The sequence below is a fragment of the Varroa jacobsoni genome, unplaced genomic scaffold (genome assembly GCF_002532875.2).
Source record: "Varroa jacobsoni isolate VJ856 unplaced genomic scaffold, vjacob_1.0 scaffold_404, whole genome shotgun sequence".
NCBI lineage: Eukaryota > Metazoa > Arthropoda > Arachnida > Mesostigmata > Varroidae > Varroa > Varroa jacobsoni.
This window is the reverse complement of record NW_019213306.1, coordinates 555,428-582,019: the sequence shown is the minus strand read 5'-3', so window position 1 is coordinate 582,019 and position 26,592 is coordinate 555,428. Positions and strand designations below refer to the sequence as shown.

Below are 26,592 nucleotides of genomic sequence, written 5' to 3'. Positions count from 1 at the left end.
CAAATAAACAAACCTGGTTGACGGTAGCGTTTAGCAGACCGCCATCGTTTTTGGCTCGACGCGAACGCACCAAATACAGTCACGCTGGCTACCATTCAGTTCCATAGCGGTATTCATAGTGGCCATGATGATCGCACACGTGCTGCCCGTATAATAGGTAGCTAGCTCACCTAGCGTTGTCTTCTGTACATGCGTGTTACAGTTAATTATGTTTAGTATATCTGTTGATGCTTATTCGAATGTAATCCTTCGCTCTCGCCTCGCGTTTTTACGTCTCGTGGCTCACTATGTGTGACTTTTGTAGATCAGAAAATGAAGAAGGATACACTGTTTGGTAAACTAGACAAATCCCCTTTTTTTTTCCTCTTTTATCTTATCGGTTCACTCACAAACGAATCTGATTCTTTTTTCAAGGAGCTGCAAGCCCACCCTGAAAGAATCGTGTAGCATCGTATGTATATGTGCATATGTCTGCATGCGTTTACGTTTGCGGCAGGATGTATCAAACGTTCGAAGGAAAACTCGCCTGGTGGCGGAAAATTGCCTGCATTGATTTTTCAAGGTAGCAGCGACAGGATGCACGTGGCCCATGGCGAAGGGTACTGGCGTCAAACATCGCTCTCACTGGCATTCCGTGTCATTGTTATTGGTGATTCTGCTGACTTCACTATAGTTTACGATGAAAAGCATTTCATTTGATTTGCCATTTTCGCCATCTGGCCACTTGTAGCAAATCTAAAGTCGTAGTTTAAGATTATTTATTCATTGTCCACAGACACCCGAAACGAAGCGAAGCGGAAAAAGAGAGAGAGTTCTGAGTGGCCAGACTCGCGCCCGATCGCCTTTCCTTTCTGCCGTCAGCAGCGGCCTCCATTGAGCTGACTAAGTGACCCACTCAGCATGTCCGTCTGTCTTTCGGCCCGCTAAGCGACCCCGACAACCTCTGCGCTGGCATATCGAGACCTGAACAAAGCAAACTTGTCTGCGGTCGCCAGCAAGCAACTCCTGCAACAGTGCAGGCATCACTATCTCCACGGACCCACCAGACGGCGTCGCAGCAGCTTCAGACCAGAGACACCGGTCAGCCGGTCCCCCGATGAGCCGGCTGCCGTAACAGGGCGATGACAACTTCGATAAGTAAGCTCTGATTTCGTTTTCTCCCAGTTAAATCTGAACGCACGAAATAAGCTCCAACAACAGCGCCGACAACAAGGTGCTTTGGACAAGACAGCAATAGCACCGCAACATCAACTACTGATGCTGCTGCAACGACAGCAACTCTGGATCAGACGGGTTCGGTCGGCGTCCTAAGCGGCAGCGGTATGCATCGTTGCGTGCTCATCATCTCGTTTTTCCTCTAGCTGATACGTTCATTCTCCCGCCGGTGGCATTATATCATTGCATCGCTCCGCCATTCTGTTTCCGTAAATGACGTGCAGTCATTACGGCAAGAAACATTCTCATTCTGAAAGTTAGTTCAGACGATGCTATGATGTTTGGTAGCGGCCGATATCCCGTTCCATCAGTTGTCTTCTGGCTTCTGCTTCTCCTCACTGATGGGTCCTCTTGAGTCATGCTGACCTCAGTGAAAGCGACCCCAACTGATAGCCCCGACGTTCTTAGTTCTGCAGGATATTCCTAGCCAGATAGCTGTAGCTGGTTTAGTGCCCACCTTTGTCTCTAAGCAAACACAGTGGTCTGTCATTCCCACACGCACTCCATTGAGCAAATTTTCAAAGCTTTATCCAAACGGGATCGTGTCTGAAGGAAAATTCAAGTACAGGTCCTTCCAGTGGACTCCGCTATTGTGATATAACTTGCAGTTGAGATAATTTTGTGTACGACAGCGTTTTCTAACCTCGTTCTGAGCCAAAAAAAAAAAAGATTATGAACATGGCCAACTGAAAGAGGCAGAATAGAATGATGTTGGTCTACAGTAATCGAAAGTGCGAAGGTTCTAGCTTAACGATGTTCCGTATTAGATACCAATTTTAATCCTGCCTGATAAATTACATTTGAGTGGCAATATTTTTTTTTGCAGAAAATCATCTTGAATTTGAAGAAAAAATTGAGATTTTAATACTAATAGGTTGGTCTACCTTGATCTCGACCATATCGTCAAGGTCCCGAAGTAGGACAGCAGTAAGTTCGTTCTGAATTCTGGCAATGAATAGTTCACTCTGTAGGTAGTTCTTGGCAAAAGTAGTCGAATTCTGGATCGATGAGCCTCTTAGTTCAGTCATATGGATGGACCATTTCTATTATTCCAGTCAACCTACTTAGAGTCTGTACAAAACAATATCTGAAAGTACAAAATCTCTGCTAGACCATCCATGAATTATTTGTCATTTGAGCTACGGTATTTAAGCGGTTCGTCATATTTACCCGAAAATGCATCGAGTTCTTTGCTACAAATGATCCTGATCGTATTATCTTTGTCAGTGCTGCCGTTTCGACCACTCTTCTACAGGCAGCGCTACTATTATCGGTGCTTGTTATCTTCATTTGGCTCTGAGTCAGCAGAGTTTTAACTAACACGACCGTTTACTCAATGTGAACCCAGCGCTTAATAAATTCAAATATTTACAGATGGTCAGACATAAACAGGACAAAGGTATGACGCATGCGTATATCAGAATGACACTTTCGACAAGACGTAGGCAATCGAGAAAGCCCTCTTTCTCCCATTGGCTCAGTAACGACAACAGTCTGCTGCGCCACTGCTTCCTTCTAAATTACTCGAGTCAACTTTCTGCAGGACTTTAACGGCCAGAATTAAGGGGCAGTGTTGCTGATGTCGCCGACTGCATGCGTAATTCTTATCTGCCTTCAGGTCGCCTCAGAGCGGCGGTATGGTAGTACTACTAGTAATAGTAGTTTAGTATATATAGTTGCGTTGTTTTTATAAAGTTTGTTTTTTAGTTTCTAGTTAGCGTTGCTATTTCCTTTCATCTGTTCCGTCGCTATCATTATCTTCTTTTTCTTTCTACTTCCCGTTGACTTCGTCGTTTTTTGTCCCGTTTTCCACCGCATCTAATTTTGGGTTTGGTGATAGCCAGACCCCCGCCAGCAAGTGATACGCCTTATCTTTTTCGAGGTGTCACGGGTGCTGCCGCTAATGTAGCGTTTCTAATAACGCCGCCGCCACACCGCCGGCGCTGTGTAACAGACGCCAGTCTCTCTTGTCGTCAAGAAATATCCTTGTTTTCCTAGCAACGCGGCTCCCACATTTCCTTACAGGCTGAGAGAGAGCGAAACGGAGGGGGGCACAGAAGGTGCCAATAAAACCCTTTAAAACGGTCGAAGTCGTCGCGTCCGAGAGTAAGGGAGGACAGCGTAGCGGTGACAGGTGTAGGATAGTTGTCGCCACAATTTAGCGAGAACGCGTCCATTCCTAGACGCGAGGTGCGACCATCGACGAGCATTGTGCAACAATAACAAAGTATGGCGCTGCGCCGCGGAGTATTCTGTACAGTGTCGTTTCTTCACCTATTGCCACGTGGCAATAGTGATAAGCGGTGGTTCGAAGCCGGTGCTGCTAATGCTAACGTGATTTGAGATATACGAGGTATATTTGTTTTGGCGGCTGAGCTGATCCTCGGCAAAATCAGCCTCTCGAAAAAGATAGCTAGCTATCTTTGTATTATCCTTTCGTGATAAGCTGGTTTTATGTTTCTTTAATTGTCCCTGCTTTTCCTAGTTTTTTTTTTCTTATTACATATCGCAGTTACACGATTTTTTCTAGCACAGCAATAGCAGTAGCACGATACTTAAGCGAACATTATTGCGTGGGGCTAGAGTAAGTTCTTGTAAGGTTCGACGTGTCCAACCACTTCCCTGGGTGCTAGTTAGTGATAACTGATGGCCGGATCAGTTCCTTCGAATTATTATTTCTTGCCGTTACTTTGCCCTACAATCTATTTTGGAATAGTTTTTCAAACGTGCGTGATGATGATATTGTTGGTTACGGTAAACGGTGACAATCTTCGTCTTGCGCCAGTGCTTTGCTATTGCGTGCGTCAGCATCTTCATCGTTCGTCCGTTCGCCCGCTCCACAGTCCGTCGTGGTGACACGTCTGCAGCCCTCTGATCTGCTACAATATTTTGTACAAGAAAGCGGTACGCATAGACCAAAACACGAATGTAGTATATGTTCAATGAACAACGGCCAGTAGCAGCTACGGCTGGACGCTAAGCGTTGTCTGTCGTATTAACAATTGCTTCTTTTTTCGATAGTTGTTGATTTTTTTGTATTACAGGTTACCCTCTCTTGTCCGCGTGTCGATTTTCTCTCCTGCTGTCCATCTCGTAGAAAACACCAATTCGCTGCTGACGCAAACGCTGGCTACACAAAAAGGAGCTAGTTTAACTCTTACCAATATTGCGATTGGCCACAGCCGTTCAAGTACCCGAAGACGCTGGCAGCGTGAAATTTGCAACGTCGCGATAATTTTATCCCCAGAAAAAATAGAAGATTCTCTGTTCTACCATATCCGTTCGGAACCATATAGATAGATAAACCGGATTCATGGACCTGAATGTGCGTGTACCTGAATTCCTCGTTAGTTTTTGTTCCATGCTCTGATGAACGCTCTACAAAAGAAAAAAAAAACACTCCGACGCGACATGCACACCGTCAACGATTTACCTACATAGTCTGCTTTATACGCTGTATGCATGATGGATGTACGTACATGCATATAGGGGTTCTCTAGGGGACGAGATGGGTCTGTGTTTCTAGTCGCGCTCATCCGTCCATCTCTGATTTGTTTCAACTTCCTTTCATGGACAGCCCGTACATTTATACAGTAATTAGGATCGCTCCAAGATAGCGTGCTGTACACGAAAAGTTCAAACTACGATCCAGCATAATATGCTGCGTAATTGTCCCTCGTAATTCCCTCGAAATGCGAAACTAAAAGGTTTTTGCATCGTTGTCGGTATTGTTTTAGCAATATTTTACTGAACCTGTTATAGAGAAAACACTTCCATGCCGTAATCGTATTTTAACCACGTCATATAAGTACGTTTTGTTTCAGAAGTCGAGAAGAAGCTGTTTTCGAACCTGCACAACTCCCCAATCAGTGGGTCTTCACAAATAATCTTACACTAGGACCGCATTTTTCATACGGCATATACTTAATGTAAAATAAAGCATTCCAACAAAGGCTTTTGTACGTTATCGATGCAGTCTTTGAGTCGCTATTCAGGTTTCAATCGAATTTGATCTTTACGTTGTAGAATAGTATTCATATGTGGCGCATTTTGGCCTATCCATTGTGCCTAAATACCAGTCGCCGAAGTACTGTTGTCCTGCTATTAGTAAATTGCAGGCCAAATACGCTTTTAGCAAGAGACTGCGTTAGGTTGGCGCTCTTCGCAATATTTACATTAAAATTAGACAACAAAATAACGCCTATGTTACTCTTTACAGCGGCCTCATTCTATACATTTCATGCGTAAACCCAAACTTATCAATATGGTTTCCTTCTATTGCAATTGCCTAGTTTATAGAACTACATTTCAAGACCTAAATTGAAACAGCAACAGTTGAATCTCCTGTACTCCAAATTTGTTCTTCTTCTTCATAATAATAATAATAATTCAGCAGTGACGATGAGTCCTCTCAACCGCTGCTAGGCCATTGAATAGTTAGACCTAATTTGTCAGCCTTCATCATGACCACAGCGTTGGAAAAAGCATCCGCGCTAGCAACAATGACAATTATCGTCATCGGTTGGTAATTCCTATTTCAATTCCCGCTTTTTTTGTGTTGCTGCTACCGCCAATGGCGAAGGTGGTGTTACAGTGGGTGGGTACTTTTTCGGGCTTGGAAAACGCAAACGCTGACGACATAACAGCATCTATACGCTTATGGCAACGTAATCAGAAAGAGACGCCACAAAAACAACAACAACGAGTATAGTCGCGTTAGCAGCGTCACTAAAAACGTAAAGAAACAAACTCTTGACAAAGCGCTAGTGTGGCAGGGCAGTAGTGGGGGAGAGCTGAATCTTCTGCACTCAACGGGCTGCCAGCTGTACAAACTGCATAATCAGCAGTAGCAGCATTTTACCTTTGGAACTGTTTGATGTCGCCCCTTCGTTTCTATTGCTGTAGTCCTAGTAGTTGTAATGGCGGTTGTGGTAGGAGCTGCAGCAGGAGAAACGCCCGAAGTAGACAACTCGATTGACTATTATGGCAACTTTTGTTAACTACTGCTATGAACAACTATCAGTCGTGAAGTTACTGTCATCGGTGAGGCTTCTCTGCTCCTTTTTATCAAGGTTCCATGTATTTGTTGTCCTGTTCGCATTTGTCCGTTAGATGGGCAGCAGTGCACAGATAGTGGCAGATCTGCAACGGAGGAAACGCTCACGTTGGCGTGAAGGCTGCTGCGCCTGCATATAGAAGTAGCCGCGCGGTGGGAAGATCTGTTTCGATGTTTACGTCACGTCCGACGACTAACCAGTCGGGCGCCGACGACTAGCCGTGAGGGAGAAACTGTCGGCTGTTTGCTTCTCGATTTTCCCCTAATTGGCAACGTTTTTTCCACACCTTCTAAAATAGACTTCTTAATTATATGTGTTGGCCACATCTGCTTTTAGGCCACGGGCTTCATACAGCTGCTTCCAGAAGCGGCAGCAGGCACCGACAGCGATATCTACTATAGCAATATATGTATTATAAAGGTAAAAAAAGAATGGCAAGAGTTGACGCTAGCGAATTTGATTAGATAATGGTCATTTCATTGGCCATGCCAAAGATGTTGTTGTTATTACGTTCCTCTACAAACGCTCAGTGTTGTCGCTTTTTCGGACTCTTTGGACACTTTAAGACAGTCCGGATAGAATAGAATAGTACAGACGATAATGCTAACGAATCGCAGAGGAAGAGGGGATTCCATGATCTTATGTTCGCTGCCGAAGAACGAACAAACTGCAAACAAAAAGGTAAAGCAGACTGGTGATAGCAGCAGCAGCAACAGCAACAAACGAATCACGAGAAAAGTCAGCTATATTACTTACTAGTTCTCCATCACTGAAGAATATTTCAATGTTTCAACGCTAACGATAATACACAAATAGACAGCTATGGCTGGAAAAAGCCAATGAATGTTTAATGGAGAGTAAAGCCGATAGATAAGAGTCTGATAACGGGCAGTATAACTGGCTTATCAGCGTCAATTGCTATATCATATTCCTAACACCATTCAGGTTAGCTATCCGTACAGATTAATATCTATACTACAAAGACTAGCGGGTTTCGCCCGCGCCGCTTTTGTTATTAATTATATTTTACTTTGCCTGTAAAAGGGTAAGGGACTAATTATATTTATGACAAGGATAACGTTGAATAAAAATCATAATTGTTAGTGATCAGGCTATAAAACTGATAAATATAAAACCTAACAGCTTTTTCTATAATATAGCTTCAACACAGTTTTTCGACCAACACACTTCTTATAACAGTAGAAATAATCTAAATGGCCAACTCTGAAAAATCTTTAGTGGTATAATAAGAGAAAAAAAAATATATATATATATATATATATGTGTGTATGGTATAGGGTGATTTAGGTTAAATGGCACATTTTAGCAACATAGCAGAGAGTCTCTAGGCTAGAAAGTAGATAGACTAATAGATAATAGGAAACAGTAAAAGGTTTGATTGATCCGTTATAATCGAATTTGGTATCGCTGACACTCGTTACGAATCGTATCAAAAAATAAAGATAGGTTCTCGTGAAAAAAAAAAAAAGTGAATTTTGCTTAATGGACAAACATCAACCATAATCTTGAGCAACACTCTGCGGTGACGGGAGCCATTGCTCCGAACGGTCATCCATTATCATTGCAGTTTAGGCTTTATCTTGCTCGACCGCAACCATTTCGAGTGCCCATCAATTTCTGGCTCTTTAGATTTTTAAGACACTGGTACGGTAGCCATGAGGTGCACGCTTTCGGCTTCGTAGTCACGCATTTTTCACATCTGTTCTCCTAGCTTCGTATCGTACGAAACATCGCCTGTTTCTTGCTAGACCTCGAACGACTTCTCATATCTTTCGATTATGCCCATTTGTTTTTTGCGCGCAATTCCATTTCATCTGTATCATTCGCACCTATACCGTTAACGCATCTCAGATTATCCGTACGTCACCTGCGCTCCCATTTTCGGAAGACCGCGCGTCAACAAATTTGTAACTTGCACTCGAATTTGCCATTGGATATAAAAGTTCTTCTCTTTGGAAGAAAAATGTTTTACGCTAAGTGCCTGATTCAAACTTGTGATTGCCTGTTAGCACCACTCTCGCTATTGCTGCAGCCATCTTTAGGATCTTATTTATGCAATTCGTTCAGGTTAATCGGCGCTGTTTATTGAACCTGTGACTCGTTGTGATGACTTGTTTGACGCTGATCCGAAAGGTTAAAGAAATCGTAGTGAGTACCATTTGCCAACGAGCTAGTCGAGAGTTCGAGGAGTTAGTAACCGCTAAAGAATTAGAACCCATAAGACTGTCACTGACTATTAAGATGCCCAAACGCGTCAGCCAGTTAGATCCTAGATGGCCAGCGGCTCAATGGGTTTGAATCGTTATGCAGAGATGCTGTGAATCTGCGCAAATTACACAGCTCCGCGATAACATGCCGCAGGTGGATGCTTGCTATCGATGAAACAGCATACACGGCCTAAGAAGCAGCCCCTAACACAAAACAAACGCAGCGACGACTCATAGACGATCCTCTAGGCTCGAATGTAACACCGATTTCTTGTGGATTCTGATAACACGTAAATACGCACATAAGTAAAAACAGTACTGAAAATATCTAAGTGGGTATAGGGCGATATACAAGTTTTCTTGATAAGAATTGCCTTACTAACGAAGTACTTGCACATACTGATTTTAGCAGGTCGTCCAAAACATCAAATAAAAGGGGGTTGGGGTCGCTTCATAGCAAAGGGGTGTAGGAAGAAATCAACCGCACAGGGACGCTCGTCACAGCGACCCCAACTGTTTTGGCAGACTGACGGTACACGCAGTGGTACGATATGCGTCATTGAGTTAGAAAAGGCTAGCAGATCAAGTTCACGGTTGAACAAGTCTAAGAATGGTTCTATATAGACATATGTCGTTGCTGTCAGTGGAACTTCGGTCGTCGGTTGAAAGTTCTGCTGATACAGAGAATCGCAAGCAGTGCGTGCGATTGCGCCGGATCGATGCGATACCATAGAAACGAAGAAGAGCAGACGCCAACTTGTGGCCGGTTATTATGTGTTAGACACCAGTGAGGTATGGGAAAAAAGAATTTAGAAAAATTTCTAGTTCTGGTTTGTCCGGTTCAGGGAATGGTTCCCCGATACCAAAATCATTGTTTGTGGCGCACAACGCTAAGGATCTCACGGGTGTAGCAAATGGCGAGGACGAACGTTGCGGTTCGAAGGACGATATCAAGGCGTGTACGGTCTATAAACGATGTCAGCGTCAACCAGTTGCTTGTTGCACAGTTTGGATCCTAAAACGCTTCATGACGACACTGTCTAGGCTATGTTAGCCGACTGATACACAGTACATCATAGACAGTATTGTTATTTTATCATTCACAATAAAACATATCTCTTTGTTTGGTGACAAAGCTCTAAAAATATCTATTCAAATGATCATCATCCGATTCGTGTTTCTGTTGAATTTGAACGTGTCATTCGATCTTCACTTACCGTTAATCCGCGATGTCGCTAGTGACAGCAGCAGTAGCAGCACTATGGCGTGCTGCGTCCGCGGCCACTGAAATTTACAAAGTAACCAAAATGAAGTCAAATGTTTTTAGATTCTTTATTTTATGCCCTATTTTCGCGCAATTGTTTGTTACGCGACTTTGATCTTTATGTACGTTGCTTACTGCTGCCTTTCGTGAGCCAACTGCTATCCATGATAGATTTTTCACGTTATCGTTCTTAGTAAAGCTAAAAGTTTCTAAAAAGAAGATCGGTCACGAGCACAACTAAGAGTGCGGAGGAGATCTTCTTATGCACGTCAGAACTAGCCAACAAATCTTTTAGATTGTCAAAATCTATATCTGAGGCAATTGATTATGCTTCCGAGGAGACCTAATCGGTTTTCGGTTTCGAACCGACAACTCGACTGAGACACGGGCAGTATTTCGAAATTGGGCTGTAGCACTGGCTGAGAGTGAATGAACGTTTTCGCATAAACACATACATCAAAATTACTGTTATTTTTGCAATGAATAATTTGCCTTTGTTGCGGGGTTGTCCGCTACAGGAGTTCTTCGTCACAATGGACGGAAACAGCTAATCAAATATTGCTTATTCCCACAAAGACCGATGCTTTTTTAACAGATCAAAACAGAAATGTATAGAAAACTTTGCCATGCATATTTTATTAGAAATATATACATAGAAAGTTCTAGCAAACGATAAAATGGGCACGAAATTAAAAATAATTCCTTCTATACGCACGCTTATTTATTACCGTAGGTGCCTGCATCCAGAAATAGTGGTTATTTCTTGTTTTTGACGCTAAGAACAATATCTTCGTAACATACTGGCAACCTATCTGATTATGCCGCAGCGCGTTCCATTCCACATCACTTTCATGTGATAGAGTTGTAAACCTGTTCCGAATATCCATTTTAATTGTTAAAGAACCGTATAATCTCCTTCCCATATTTTAACCCGTATTGAAACCGCGGTTGCTACGAGTGGGTTTCATGAATAGCTCTGCCCAACCGTTTGCGCGCAGCTACCTTCCCCGCGTGCCGTTAAAGTCACCTGCAAGATGAAATACTTAAGAAGAACCCCTTTACTTTACTGAGGTTTGTTGATTTTTCTCTATCTAGTATTAAATGGCAAACTGAGCCAGCTTCCTTCAACCTTTTAATAGGTCGGTACTGCCCACAGAAATCCAAAGATTAGTAAAACCGGTAGTTTCTGGTGGGGAAAATCGATCTACCGCCATAAAAAGCTGCTTTAATAAGAACACCTATTGAACGCTGGCGCGCTCACCGAATACACAAAAGAGGTAATTGTCTTCTGCGCGAGTTAGACGCTTTTTCCCTAACTCTGTTCTGGTTCGCCTGGCTCCTCTTTCTGTCGATGCAGAGTTTTAATAGTGTTTCGACGCTCACATAAATGCGGTTTTTGTACGACCACAACATCTGTGGGATTTAAGACGCAAACGTTAAAAACTCTTTTGTGAAAGATTTTGGTTGTTATCTAATGAATAGGTAACTGTCAGACGTGAGGACGGAGACAGGTAAAAAGGTGTATAGAAAGTCTATATAGAAACCAAAGACGCCGTCAGCGAGTTGAGAACGCGGGTCGACTACATCGCGACTAGTAGTACAGAACCGCTACCCCGAAGTGTGAGTCTCTTTGGATAACGGGAATTCACGTGAATCGCTCTTGACCTTCGACCGTTCCATCACCTGAATTCTGTTTGACTCGGTTGGCTTCTTTACAAAAAGTTTCGACCGCCGTTCCAATATGTTACTACTGTGCCACCCATAACACAGGGCTGAAGTTTTGTGTAACATACATCTTTCGCTTATAGCTGAAGTCGTCCCCGCCATAACAACAATAACGCTAGCAGCTCCAGCATAACCAACGTCTCTCTCGCGGATTATATCTGAAAGCCATCACTTCAAAACCTCGTTATCCTGTTTCGACTTCTGAGCCACGTTTGCCAATTCGGTTGTAGTTGACAACAATTTAAGACAGCGATGATGACGGGAGTAGCAATCATAATTCCGGAGTAAAATATATGTGAATGTCGTGACGTCGGCAAAAAACGGATACCCCTATTTTGTTAGAAAAGGATAACTATTTCTGAGTTGACAATAGCAAATGGCGTACGAGTGAATAGAGTAAAGTACGACGGAACATTGTGACGATGGGCAGCCCCGTGGCAATCCGACCATGGAGAAAGGTACAGAATTAAAATGAAAAGACGACAGAAGACGCTTTCAACAAGGTACTTTTTTGGCGAGTGCGTGAACCATAAATTAGGCGAGTGGGCGGACGCCCGGCCGCTGCACAGGAGCTGCTCCGGCAGCCCCCCTCTACCAGATAGCTTTTCAACGTCGTTGTTCTATCCGTACCACCCGTTGATGCCTGACGATTTCTGACAGCCTATACAAAGCATATGGCAAATAGATACGACTTTGGCAGGCCATAAAGCAATCATCGGCTAAGTTGACTTGGCCCACCTATCACCCCGACAGGCGAAAATATACCTTCCTTTATTACGGTTTTTTGCGGCCACCTCGCTTTGCAACCTCCGTAGCGTCCGAAAAAGTGTCGGTTATTACTGCAATATCATAAATATATATTGGAAAAAAAAACAAGCAACTAATCAAGAAGTTCAAGGCGTCTAGGTACAAACAAAACAAAAGTCTTCTCGATCCAGCTATGATAATTCAATGTGCTTTAATACACGATGATCCATTTCAATGCAATTCAAACATAACAATCTGGCGCGTGAAATTTATTCATAGTTCTTGCTTCACCGACGTGGAGGAAACAAAACTTCCAAAAGACGGACCAGTTTCATTCAGGCCCAGCAGCTATCCGCGGCTCTTACTATTAGATAGAACTTAAAAAATAGAGAACGAAATATAGAATCACAAAAGTGGACCTGTAGCTGTTTATGAAGGGGTTGGGGGCTGAATCCTGAATAAAGCGATTATTATTGTTGTCTCTGAGACAGTGATGGCCCAAGTGTTTTGTGACTCTGTCATCTCTTAGAGGTCAACGGTGGGAACGCAAGGCGAGTTACTGCAAGTGAGGATGTTCAAAGCTTGCAATTACTGCAGGTGACCAGACCGGGTCATTGGTACGCAGCGCTAACTAATGTAATCCATCGGAAGGTCGTACTCCCTTTGCGCGCTCCCTGGCCGCTCCTCGACAGCCTGGCATAACGTACGCGCAAAATAGTGATGTCATTTGAGGGATCTGTTACAATAAAAAATTGCTTTTCGCCAGTCGAGATTAGGTTCAAATATTTTTCCTAGATCTTGTACCACCATGTTCTTCGCAGATAAAGAATAATATAACAAAATTAACATCGTTCATTAATTTACAATTGTTATTGAAGTTTTGTGATGCCAGCCCGTCGACCTGCGGCCTATGCCGATTAATTGATATTGACACAAACGATCGAACCCTTTTTCTACGGCCACGTCAGATTTCCAAAGTTCTTGTTTTACCACCAAACGAGACTCAACGACAATGAAAAGGTTGGAATGGCCATGATTCATCAGCTATTATACAGACAAGCGTTAGAAGAGGTGTGGGAACAAGTATCGTTTTGAACGTATAGCAGAGTGAAAGGATCGTACGAAGAGTTGCCAATCAATGTTCGAGTGCTGCATAAACACAGCCTCCGTCCAACGGAACTTCGTAATGAACGAGCATTGAGAGTTACAATATTGAGCAGATCAAAGAAGAAAAGTGCTTAAATTAAGAATGCGATCTTCATCTATTCAGACATTATTATAAAAGATACAGTAAATCATTTTAATTCGCAATTTTCAACTTGCTCTTAAAGCGAACTATCCGCCTTCAGATCTTCTATTCACATAGCCAAACCCGCTGTCACATCTGTATTTGCTAAAATCGTATTTGTTTACATCTTGAATGGGATCTTTGTTTTTCTTTACTGTATACTACGTATAGAACGTACCATTTATGTTAGTTTTCCTGAGGTCAGGTAGTCGCTTCCCAAAGAGATATCACGAACAGACTCACACGAATTATATGTTAAGCTCTGTTTGGCCTCAAACCTCGATATCATTTCATTCAATTGATACTTCGACTTTTGCTGTATCTAACAAAGGTCGTGATCCAAAACGCGATTAATATACCTGCGAAAACCGTATTTGCAGATATGTCGCGGATCACTGAGGCGACAACCGCTCAGTGCGCTGTAAAAGATGTAAATTAAATAGTGGCCTTGGCCTAAATATCGTAGGAATCCTTCAGAGCTGCACTGTCGACAGGATAGACCAAAAATTTTATGGTCTACAAATATTGAAGGTGTTCGATGAAGCAGTTGATGCTGCACGAACATAGGTAAAGTACTACAGCAGGTTAAATAGTTATCACCTATATAACCCGCATACGTACATAAATCACCACGTAAATCTAAAATATCGTTTCGTTTCACCCGTTCACGGAACATACATTCTCTATAGTTCTATTCCCATCCTGGAAATATACTGAAATATATACTGAATATTAGTACGTTTATAATTTCTGTAAAAGTTCTGTTTATCTCCGCTGACGAGCCTCTACGAACTTTTATAGGCTGGCAACGTAAGATTATGGGAATATAATTTATGTTTTTTTTTCCCATAATTTTGTTATCCACGATTTCGTGCTTCTGGCGTTCCCACATTTGATTTTGTCCGGGACGAGGATAATGATGACGATGACGATTCTTCGGCGCGATAGTCTACTACCATTGGTTTACCAGACATGGGTTAACTTAAACAGGCTGTCAGGAAGCTCTTTGCGACAGTCTTTTCTCGCTTGCACTGAGCTGCTGGAGAAGGTAGGCGATGGCCCTAATTGGAAGATACCAGCAAGTTAACTTTTTACGTTTCTCATATAACAGGGTGCTAATATTTATAGCGTCCGTATTAGACGTTTAGTATAACTGCAGTGAACCGTTTTGACAATATTTAAAATTAATTCTGCATAAATATTTGTGATTTTAAAATATTATCTTATATATATTCCAGCAGAAATACCTCATTAGTTATGAAAATTCAGCTGATTGAAACACTTCATTACCGTGGCTGTGTTTACTTCTATCTAACATTCGCAGAAGATTTTCTTCTGTCATAAACTCGTTATAAATTGAATTCGTAATACATTTCGTTGTGCGGTCAACGGAGTCGTGTATCGAGCTGAGGTTTCAAAGGACGCTCCTACCTTCAGCTAGAATCAAGCTACAAAATATATATCCCGCGTATGGTAAACATCGATAAGCTCAGAGATTACAACTTGCACAGATCTGAAGGATACATCTCGCTGCGATAGACTATGGCGAGAATATCAAACAGCTCATGAATTGGCCGAGAAGGTAAACTACGCTCATGTAACTTAATGAAGTTTACTTAAGAGGAATTGGGAACGAGTGAAGAGGATAAATAGGTTCGGTTTCTTATTGTTTTTCAACTTGTCGCTTATCACTGAGCCACAATGGAAAAAATCCCTTCACAGAATTGCTACACAAATTCTAGGCAGTCCTACACAGGTTACAAGAAGTGGTATCTTCATGACAATTTCAAGTAGATGAGATTATGGTTGACTCCAGGAGATATATCTAGACACAGAGTCAGGTCAGATATCTATTCAAAAAGGACTTGCGTCTAATGCAACCGAGACGGTTTTACGCACTGGAAAAATTCTTGAGAGAATAAAGCAAAGATCGCCATATGGTCCAATGATATTGTGTAAGCGAAATTGTAATAACGGAAGGATTCAATGGATCGGGCAAGCCCACCCTTTTCCGCGAAAATACCAGCTCATGCCACGTCTTTAAAGCTACTTTGCAGAAGCTTGCGCGTGGGGCTCATCTGCGTCCATCGTAAACCCATGAACGGACCTATCTCTTGGCAAATCGGGTTTGTAACAGTACTATAGTCAGGAAAAAATATCTCAAAAATCTAGCTAGATAAGTTTTTTAGCACCAAACTTGAAAAGTTTCTTGAACACGCTATTATTGAATAATTCTGAGGCGGCAAGAGCTAGCGAGGTGGCGAATACATAATAAATAATCTTAAGCGTATTTCGGGTAAAATAGAGTAGTAGGATAGTGGAGTAAAATAAACGAGAACCTACAGACCGTGCTTTCTGATTAACATAGGATGAAAGAAGATTATGATGCCTAATGTCAGCGAATCTTATTTGTACAATCCTGTATTTGTTTGCAGTCCATCTCATTTGGGAACTTCTGTGTTGAGGGCAGTCGAAGGTAGGCAATATCTACAACTATTCTTATATATAAGCTGTATAGACATATCCTAGAGAATAAGTACCGTTTCGGTCCTCAAGCAGACCTACAAAAGGACTCAGTTTCACAATGGAAAGAAAGAAATTGCCATACAAATTTTCGGTTTAGAATGTGGCTGAACATTAAAAGATGGCTGGGAATGAGCAGGAAGTCAACACTCGCGCCACTTGAACGCAGTCCATTTAATTTCGACTAAATCTAAACATTTGCTATTAAAAAAATTTGTTTTTAACAGAAACGTCCTACTACTGCATTCCCGTTCTACTGACTTAAAAAAGGCGACTGACAGGGTCTGAACATCCTAGGCATAGCTAAAAACATCACCATTTTTCCCACATTACACATATCGTTAGAAATGTCCAGCTGGTATGGTGAAGGTACCACGTGGGAAGAAACTTGTACTATAGGATATTACATTGACTAGGTGTGAACCATACACTTCTATCGCCACTCTAGGCAGCTAGCTGGTTCGGCCAGTTACACTCGTTACTTATAACTTAGTCGCGCAACAAAACCAGAAAAGGTAGAGCGAAGTCAGTAGCACGTTTCTACTAGCTACGAAATGTATATATATATATATGTATATATAGAGGTTCGATAGAAACTTCAAATCGCGTACAAATTAGTGCACAAAAGTAACCAATACGGTAGAGTTCCGTTAACGTTATGGAAATAACACAAACATCTTTATCGTTTAAAGGGTAAACCGTAAGAATTGCACGATGTAACTTTATAAGGTTAGATGAAAATCAACTTTGAAATGGGCGGGAAACACTCTACAAAATAGAGCATCCTATTTCATTATAGATGGACTGTTTTTGAATGGAGTTTTGTAACGATAATGGCGGCAAGTTCACAACTGTCCCAGATTCATACGACCTTGAAAGGAAGGTTTAGGTGAACCGACGCCCCCTAAACTTTGACTGACATTACGGTTTTATGTATTTGGTTAAGATAATCGTCTGAGAGGCCGAACACGAACCAACAAAAAGTGATGTTACCGCACTTCCTCAATACGAAGTTTCCGCTGACCATTGTCTACCAGACCTGCAGCATAAGTTGCATACGATAAATAATAACGCCTTCGTGACTGAAGCCACAACAATGAATGACTTCGCCGTTTATGCTATGTGTATTAGCCTACGAACGCTCACCCCAAACAATGCACCCCTCTCTTCCCTTCCCCCATAATCGGAGCAGAGACAGGATAGTAAGATGAAAAATATAAGCCTCAGGACAGAGTCTTTAATTTGGTATCGAGTGCGCCAAGGAGACGAACATCGCATGGACTCCATATGCCTTCCAGATTTTAAATTTGCCCCGGGAGAATTCATCGGAAATTTTTGCTTCCAAGACGCAGCCCGAACTTTACAAATAAAGCCAGCACCGTCGAGTTAACTACCAGTCGTTGCAACGGCATTAGTCTTAACAGCGCCCGTTGGTTTACTTAGGCAGTCCATAAAATACTGTAACTGTGAATTTCACCATATTTATTTAAACACTATGTATTTTTTTCAGATCACCTTTGATTGTCTGATAGAAAAACCGAAGCAAAACAGTTAGCGTATCTGTGCTCGCCTTAGTTTTTCTATAGGTTATCGTCGATCGAGACGATGCCTTTCCGTTCTCTAACTGATCGATTGCTTGAGTGTGTATTGTCCTATTCACCTTTCTTGTTATAGACCGCCGCTTTTCTCTCACTTCTTAATGTATAGACACTCGCACGCGCGTGCAAACGTGTCAACATGCAGCTGCAGCCTTAAATATTACACACACATACGTACGTACACAATATACGTATAGTTATAATGCAGCTGCCGCTAGTAGCGCGGTCGTAACGCCAACTGCATCATCACCATTATCTTTAGGACATCTATAATGTATAGTAAAGCGGCTTCGGCACAGTTAGTAGGTACGAAGAAATCGTTTTGTGAAGACTTACACGAATGACGATAGCCGGTCGATAGAGTAGTAGTAATAATAATTGAAAAAGCAAGATAAACGGAATGAAAAAAAAATCACCATATATCAATAATTATGTATTATCGGCATAATCTTATTAACGGGGAATGCATCCATAAAATATAAGTCGATGCAAAGCAGAAGCGGTACTGACAGCTTCGTTAAAACTTATAGGATATATCTATTTATGTAGACAAATATAGGTCGCAGTGCTCAATGGAAAATAGGCAAAAGTTGCCGGCTTTTACTCGAATTTTTCGATGTCGAAAGTAGCCATGTTCTATGGATGTATTTTTTCGCCAAAAGATAACTATTTAATAGCGTAATCTTTCGCAGGGACAATATTTATGGTTTTATTGTATTCCCACGTAATGGTTTGCGAGGGGATTTCTCTAGAAATTTAGACAGAACATTATCCATGATAAAAAGATTTATAACCTTGTTCACGTTAATGAAACAAATTTTTGACGTAAAAATAATGACGGGCACTATCCAAATAATAGAAATAATGTTGAAATTCAAGTCTTTCACGAACACATTTTGAGTATTTCTTATGTCACATAAAGCTGAACAATTAGATCATAACAAAGCCATATAGAAATGCTGTCTATTTGTTAGCCAGCCCCACACAGTAACAATGTAAGTAAGTTCATTATTACAGTATGGTAAATTAAAGATACGAAGTTCCATTCATAGTAACTTGCTAACTTGATTCGGCTACATGGCCCGTGTGCTAATTACGTGCAGCTCAGAGGCATCAATTACATATCCAAGTACTATATACAAGTATATACAAGTAAACCTGAATGGTAAGTTACGCGAGCGGGCAATCAGTATTCTTGTTACCGCTACCTGAATTGTGGGCACGTTATTATTTGAGAATACAACAAACGGTTGAAACGACTCTGGTCCCAGCAAATCTGAAACATCCGCGTAGCGAAACTATGAATCAATTCATTCTGTTATTTATAGGCAGTACGCACACCTTCGTTTTTTAGCTACAAATTAAAAAGCGGCGAGAATATAAACATGTACAACTAGACTGGTGGGTTTTTTTCTTTTTGAGAAAATGCAGCTTCAATCCAGTTACTTTTACTTGCAGACTGAAGGCTTATAGGAGAATAAATCTATAAATCCATGTAGAATGACCACGAATAGATACGATTACGCATTACAGAGAACCATGGGAGTCTAAAGCGTTGGTCTCAAAAAATTTACATATCTTTTAAATGAGCTACATTTTAACCTAGAAGCTTTCCGTTGAATAGCTCTATTTAAACAGCTGATCTAGTCTGTATTTGTAAAAACGGTTCATTTTTACACAATTATTTTTTCATTACGCAGCTCAATCCGTTAAGAGTCATTACGGCCCGTTATGTTCGCTTTCCCGACAAACAATCGCATAACTGTGAAAATTTACTAACAAAAGTCCTTAAGGAATCATGAAGGGATTAAATTTTCCATCAGCCTTGGCCTGTACGCGTCCGTCGTAGTTTATAACAAAAACGTTTTGCAGCCAATTAACAGAAGATGGCATTAATACCTTAATGAATATTCCAAAGGAATCACCGGTGCCTTAGCGCATTGATTCCTTCGGCTTTCCATCGCTAACACCGATTGGTGACTCATCGAACTGAACGCCACTGCACGATTTGTTCTAATCTTCTTATTGTCTCAAAAACCGGATACAATTTACGCCTTTGGTTTTGTAAATGCAGTCTAATTTCACTTGTCCGTGAAACAACTAATTTTTTACTAAGTCGTGTAGTACGATAGACTGGTCCCCGTGATGACGTAGTGGGTCACGTGTTTTTTTTGCCAAACGTGCTAATCGAAGTTTAAACCCGGGGTGTGAACACGCTCTGCTTGGCCTTAGCCGTGTGACAGAATGCCTAGCAGCAGCAGCAGCAGCAGCACTGGATGTTAAGAAAGAAAAATGTTATCGTTTTTTAGCAGGATAAGCTGATTTCATGTTGCAAAATTAACGGGAAACCTATTTTCCTTTAGGCGTTCGAGGTGGACAGTATTTTAAGGTATATTCGGCGTGCATTTATTTTAAGATAAATAAGAACTCGATGAATGAAAACGTGAAAGACACGGATGTGATTGTGCTGGCAAAACCGCTTCTGAGAGTACGCTTAAAATGACGAGTTAAAAGTAAATGGGTAGATTTCGAGTCGCGAACGGCAAAAACAATCGTGTCCGACAATGAAAGTGACGAGTGGATGGATTTTAGTGACCAAGAATTTGATTGCGGCTGCAAAACCGTAGACAGTATCGTCACTGTCGAGCGCTAACGCTAATGGGTTGATATGTCGGATAGACAAACAGGCTATCGACATCAGCCGATGTCCTAAAGGTCCTTGCCATCTTGTGTAACAGCAAATGAATGGTTCGTATGTGATCATTCGCTCTGTCGTTTGTCGGTGCTGTTGCCACAATTGCCGCTGCAGTTTTCTCTCTACATAATGATAGCAACGATAACTATCTTGCTGCTCATAGCCATAATGGCGTCATTGTGTTTGATTACTCTTGTTTTCAACTCTTTTCTTGCCATAAGCAAAACAATTATTACGCTATTACGGTAACTTGAAATATCATTTTACTGTTCTTAAGGAAGGCAATGCGGACAGATTGCGTCCCACAAGCCCTAAGAAGTCAGCTACAGTGGCTAGATAGAGATGTATTACCGTGTCGTTAAGTGCGTCGTGCTCACCCCATACATGAAAACACGCACGCTTCAAATGGATGATTCTTAACATAGAAAGCCTTTTCTTTCTTTTCCTTTATTTGCAACACTCTGTTGTTATTTGTAAATGCAACTATCGGCTCTAAAATAGGCCGGCAATTGTCGTCATGAAATGGGTACAGATCATTTCGCTTCCTAACAATGCCGGCAGCCGTCACGTTTCAATCCTTCAAATACTACCTCAGACATCGCTCGTGGAGGTAATCAATTCATCAGAGGTGGTCCTGACCACTCGCTCGTGCTAAATCGCAAATCACCCGCCAACGTCTTGTCACTCAATCGGCATGACTTTACACAAAGCGAGAAGGGGAGGGGGAAAGAAAGAAAGACACACCCCTCCCAATCAGTAGCAATGACAACTGGCAAGTAAAAGATCTCATGATGTTTCATATATATATATATATATCTCTCGCGGCTAGACCAAGATAGTCTTAGCATCATGAAAGCAGCATCGTCGCCACCTTCTTTGTCGCTTTGCCCATTGAAGCAGGAGGTACTATGCTGACGTGACGTTCTGATAAAGACGATGTTTGTAACAAAGTCTCCATGATCGCGATCATCATCAAGTGTACTGTGGTCCGGAGAAACGAATGATACAGAAAATAAAAACACTGGTTGTCAAATAATGTTTTCTGCTATTGCCATACGTAACGCTGGCGATGCTACGCTAATGCAGCGATCATTCCTGATCCACGCTAGAACAAGCGAGTATGTCTCACGACCTATATGAGGGTTAGACTTCAGACACGCGACGAAGCTCATAGTTCAGGACAGCGACGGACGACTTTTTCTATTTATCGCCCTTCGTTGGCATTAGATGATACGTCAACGTTATTTTGTTGTTATATTATTACATTATATAATGATGATTTTCATAGTTTCGCTGTTTCCATAATGAAGCGAGAGTATTGTAGCTTGATTTAGACATTCGATTGGTACTCTCGTAGAAGATCGATCGTCTGGTTAATCGGGTCTTGCAAGGCCAGGTGCGCTTTATTCAGCCGGTAGGTGCCTCTGAAAAATAGGATTATAATTCAGTGATGATCGTCGCGGCAATCCGAGTGGGACGCGAAGTGACCCTTATTTTCCGATGCGTTTGTGATCACGTGCGTCCTGATAGGGACTGTGATCAGTAAAGGGGTAGATTCAGTCGCCAAACTTCAGCAATGGTGTTCAACCTGTTAACGTTAATCTCTCCTACTGTTATTGCTACTGCCAGTGTTATTCTTATTACTGTTACGTTGGATAAGGTAAGATAGACAAGTAGTATGAGCATCACGACTGACTGGTTAAAGCTTCGTTAAAAATTCTAGTTGAGCCAATCGACAACGATAACGACAATTAGATAGAGTAAATAAAACCGGATATCCATGATCTATATCCGTGTTGCCTTTTTCCTACTAGGACACGCGAAAAAAATAAAGTTGTTTAGCATCTACCGGCCAACGACGGTGGCGAAACAGAAACATAAAAGAAGCACTTAGATAGATTGTGTGTGTGTGTCTCTATGAGTCTTGCGTTCACGCTATTCTGGCTATATCGGAGATACTATTGGACTAGGCAGCCATTATTCATAGCTCATGTTCAAAATTATGTGTTTAAGGCGACGGTTTTTTGACCTGCGCAATATTCCGTCTAAATCACCAATAGGCAGCAAAGGAAAGGCATTTTCTCTATGTCGCGTTGCTATGTAACAAGCGCATATCATACATAATGTTACTTAATGAAATCATATATTACTACGGTAACTCTACGTATATGTAAGAACAAGTCAATTCGTCTAATTACCACGTTTCCCAATCACATGACGGCACGTGAGCTTTTCTCTATCTAGGGAAAAATCAGGTACCTCAATATCCGCAAGCATTTTACGTCAGCCTCGTCAGACAAGAACCGTGGAACAACTTTTCCAATTGTTCTTTCCATTACACTTAATGGGTCGAAGCGTGCGTTTCTGCCACGCAGCTTCACCGTTGCTCAGGCGACAGAGCAGAAAAGAAGTGCAGTTGACGACGACACCTATTTAAGTTGTCCTGTTCTTAGCCGCCATCGTCGGTCACACAGCTGTAAGGTGTAACGCCTTACGTTAACAAAACCAACGGAGTGGCAAACGTCTCAGAGAAACGTCTTCAATTCCAGAAGTAACAAGAATAAGCGTATTTTTTTTATAGCGACACCCACAAACGTAATTGTCGTCGTTTTTATTGCTGCTGCTGCGACTAGAGCGATAGGCATCCTCAAAAACATCTGTCCGAGCGCTATTTTACATGATGGACGTTTGCACATTGTTCATTGCTAATGTCCATCTGGTCTTTCCGCGCACGTCTCTCTATGTGCCCTATCTGGGATGCAGTAAGTAAATGAATGACATTGCATCACCGTCAAATAGCTCTAATAGACTTCTTGTTTACTTAGACAGAGCTGCACATAGGACCGTTGTCAGTAAAACGAGTCAGAGAAGGGTCTCGTGCCAGCGTCGATAATGGTGTTACTATTAAGATGCTGCGCTACGACAGAAGAAGGAAGAAGCCCACTTAGCGGTGGTAGCAGTTGAAGGAAACGAGCAGGAACTGATGAGGACTTGTGCCAGCCATAGAAGCAAAAAGCACACGAGGTATTATCCGGCTCGGGTTAACAAAATGGGGGTTTTCGAAGAGGGGCAGTCACACGGACGTATAGTAGCATAGGGTTTCTTTGCTGGACGTCAAGTGTGCATATCGGGTAATCAGCAAGCGCGTAAAGTGTGTGCGTGTGTGTGTATGTGCTTCTATCTAGCATCGTCCATCAATCCATTCTTCACTTTGTGCTGTACCTATTTTTGGAACGATACAAAGATTCACTAGCTAATAGATCCATTGCAGTACTGCTTCAGGAGAGACAAGATCGAAGATGACATAAGGAACGGCATAGATTGACCTGTCCTTCGAAACTGGAAGGATGCTCCCGAGGGGAACATCACAATAACAGCAATAATAGTACATAGGGAAAACCTCGGTCGTAACTAGCTGAGACAACTCACACTACGTTATACCTACCCGAACCTCGCTTTACAATACAACCAAGGGGTACAGCCTGTACTAGAATTATTATGGAAGTTTGACTTCCAGTTGTACCTGGAGCTATTTTAATCGTTATTTTAATTAAATATAGAAAAACCAAAGCAACAAAAGTTCATATTAATGAAGATGGCTATCAAAGTAAACCTTGCTTCAATATCTGCCTACTGTTTTAGATCCATACACACAGTAAACACGCAGTAGATATGAAAGGACTCTTAAGGGTGAAATCTATGGCTGAAATTTATATGTCAATATAATTCGTTTGGTAACGACGATAGTCCTGACGGAACCAAAGGAACGTTGAATTCAGTCTTTTCTCTTCTTCGGTTTCTCCCATTGGTTTCCTTGTGATCTATGGCTGTTTCCATTTCACAACTTTCCTTCGGCGTCAGCAATTTTCAGTTTTTCAAAGCAACCGGTTCCTTGGCCTATTTTTCTTTCGCTGGTCCTGCTAACAGACTGACGCGATATCAACGACGTAGAAGTACCCCGGGGGGTGACAATGCTGGGATGGTCGATGTGGTGAGCTTGATTGTCAGACAAGCGTTGCAACTGCAAGCAGCGTCTGTCTCGCTTGTGCTATCCGTATTGTCATCCGAAGCCCCATATCGACGCGGAGAACGACAATTGGTGTTGGTCTGGTAATAATGATGCTGATATTGGGTCGTCCTGGGGACTGAGTCTATCGTTCAGTGAGTCTGTGCAGGGCGGCTATAAGAATAGCAGTGGCAGTCAGTCGTCAGTAGCCGATCAAGCGGTCCCAGGGTCCACAGCGTGGATAATAACAGTAATATAAACAGCGGTTGCTGCCATCTTATCATCGCCAGTCGGTTGGTCGAGACCGCCACTGAGAACTGCAGACGACGACAACGCCGTCGACATCTGCGGGAGGCGACAAGCCGCTGGAGCAACGATTGGTTACTTCGGTCTACTTCAACTGAATTCGCTGTATTCTAAGTGAAACATTGCATAGCGCGGAACCTTGACGACGACGCTAGCGGGGACCAACGCAGCGAACGATGAGAACAAGAAGAAGATTGTAGACCAAACGAAAGTGGATGTTGACGTGGTTTACGACAACGACGACGACGACGATGATGGTCATGATCATGCCTCTGCTGCTGCTGCTGTTGTTTCAGTCGTTTTTTTTTCGATGTAGAAGGGGGAAGAAAAATAGTTCATAATCGCCGAGGTTAACCAGAGCACACAGCACATAGCCGTGTGCAGGTAAAGAGCTGAACTATAGTTGAAGTTGAAGACGACGCCAGTAGCATTGACGGTCACCGTTGTTAATATGATTTTCTCATTACCAGGGGCATGGGTATTAATGGGTCAATGATTTTAATTTCAACCGCGGCCATCGTAAACTACAAAAAGCCCACTAGAAATATGCCACTGGTAACGATAAATAGTCAACCGATATTCTCCAGGGTCAAAAATTCTTAAAGCAGTTCAAAATCTTTAAAACCAGACTTTACTATGCGTGATTGTACCACTGCCATGTTGTAATCAGTCAGATCGTCATTATATTATAGTGTTGTCTGATTGTCGCCGGCTTATTTCGTTTTCTAATTTCCACAAGAATTCGTCACAAAGTTACACAAATTCGTTGTAAGTATGGTTCCCAATTCCCATCGCGCGTAAACAGCCGTTGGCTAGGACGCAACTCGCGCATAATGAGCTCTTTTTACCTGTAGTTTGGATGGCACTCCAGAGTCTGTCACCGGTGCAGGGTGCAATATATTGTTAAGTGGTTAGAAAGTGGCCAGCAAACGTCTGCCCCATTTCTTTACAAATTCTTATGTACCAGCCAATACTTTGAAACATCTTCTTGAAAGGACTCAGCATAAGATTACAGGTTATTCGGTGCTTCTCCCTTGATTTTCAAATTATTGGTTGTAGCTGGAGAATGTTTTTGTATATAGTGGTTATTTTGTTATAGTTTAGTCGACGACGCTTCTCTTCGCTTAAGCATATCCTAAAATGCTCAGTACTGATACGGGCTTTGTTTTTTTTTAGAGCAGAAAACGTATTTCAATAACTGTAGTATAATAAAACACCGCAGATCAGTAATAGTGCATCGTGCTAAATGCGTGGATACGTCACCACGATAGTCTTGAGTTAAGGTTATTGATTATTGTTAACGGGGTGCAATGGCGCTTACAGGTAGTTCGGAACGAGTGACGTCAATTAACTTACTAAACAATCAGTATTTAATAACGACAAGTAATAACTTTTTCCGTTAATACTACGCTCCATCTTATTTAAAAGAAAAAGTTATCTTGCTTCATTCTATATTTCATGCTACTGCATTAGGGTAAAAATAGATAGACACGGTAACACTCGTGCTGACATCCCGTAGTTTCGGTAACAATGTAAAACCTAAGGAATGCCTAATGACTTAGGTAGTCGAAAGGTTCAATTTAAGGAGCGAGCAAAGGACTCTACAAGTGACATGCGGGTCGCGTTTCTGTATAACTCTTGAAAAAAACATTGTCTGAAACAAAATTGCTTATGAGATTGTGCTCACTTTTAATCATTTAGCGTATATGATATCGAACAAGGGATTTCTCACCAAGATGGTACAATGTTATAACGCCTCGATCAGGAACGTTATCTACAACGGTCAAAAGGTACGACAAACACTTACCGAATCGTATGCTATTTAACGTAACTACCGGATGAGAGTCATTATTATTACCATTATCTCTTTACTAGAGTCGCGTCGCTGTTGAAAGCAGTCTATTTGAATTGCAATATGTCGAAGAAGGCAAAACAAAGCG

At 41.9% G+C, this 26,592-nt stretch overlaps 2 protein-coding genes across 36 annotated transcripts in view; one reads left to right on the top strand and one right to left on the bottom strand.

Annotated features, from left to right (window-relative positions):
• Positions 1 to 26,592, top strand: part of LOC111260135 (solute carrier family 25 member 32) — a 99,786-nt gene that overhangs the window by 25,285 nt on the left and 47,909 nt on the right. For 16 of the 35 annotated variants that reach the window (XR_015310924.1, XR_015310922.1, XR_015310919.1 and 13 more), the window contains 3 exons: positions 415 to 649; positions 776 to 1,137; positions 4,237 to 5,177. The exons of 4 other annotated variants lie outside the window; for them this stretch is intronic. The gene's annotated coding sequence lies outside the window, so the exon portion shown is untranslated. 15 more of the 35 variants (XR_015310925.1, XM_086968168.1, XM_086968163.1 and 12 more) reach the window with 10 other exon arrangements.
• The window catches only part of tyn (trynity), a 68,930-nt gene that overhangs the window by 38,830 nt on the left and 3,508 nt on the right, over positions 1 to 26,592 (bottom strand). Inside the window, exon 2 of the mRNA XM_022832646.2 lies at positions 9,718 to 9,784. Coding sequence (XP_022688381.1) covers positions 9,718 to 9,784 — 67 coding nt within the window. The remainder of the gene's footprint in view (positions 1 to 9,717; positions 9,785 to 26,592) is intronic.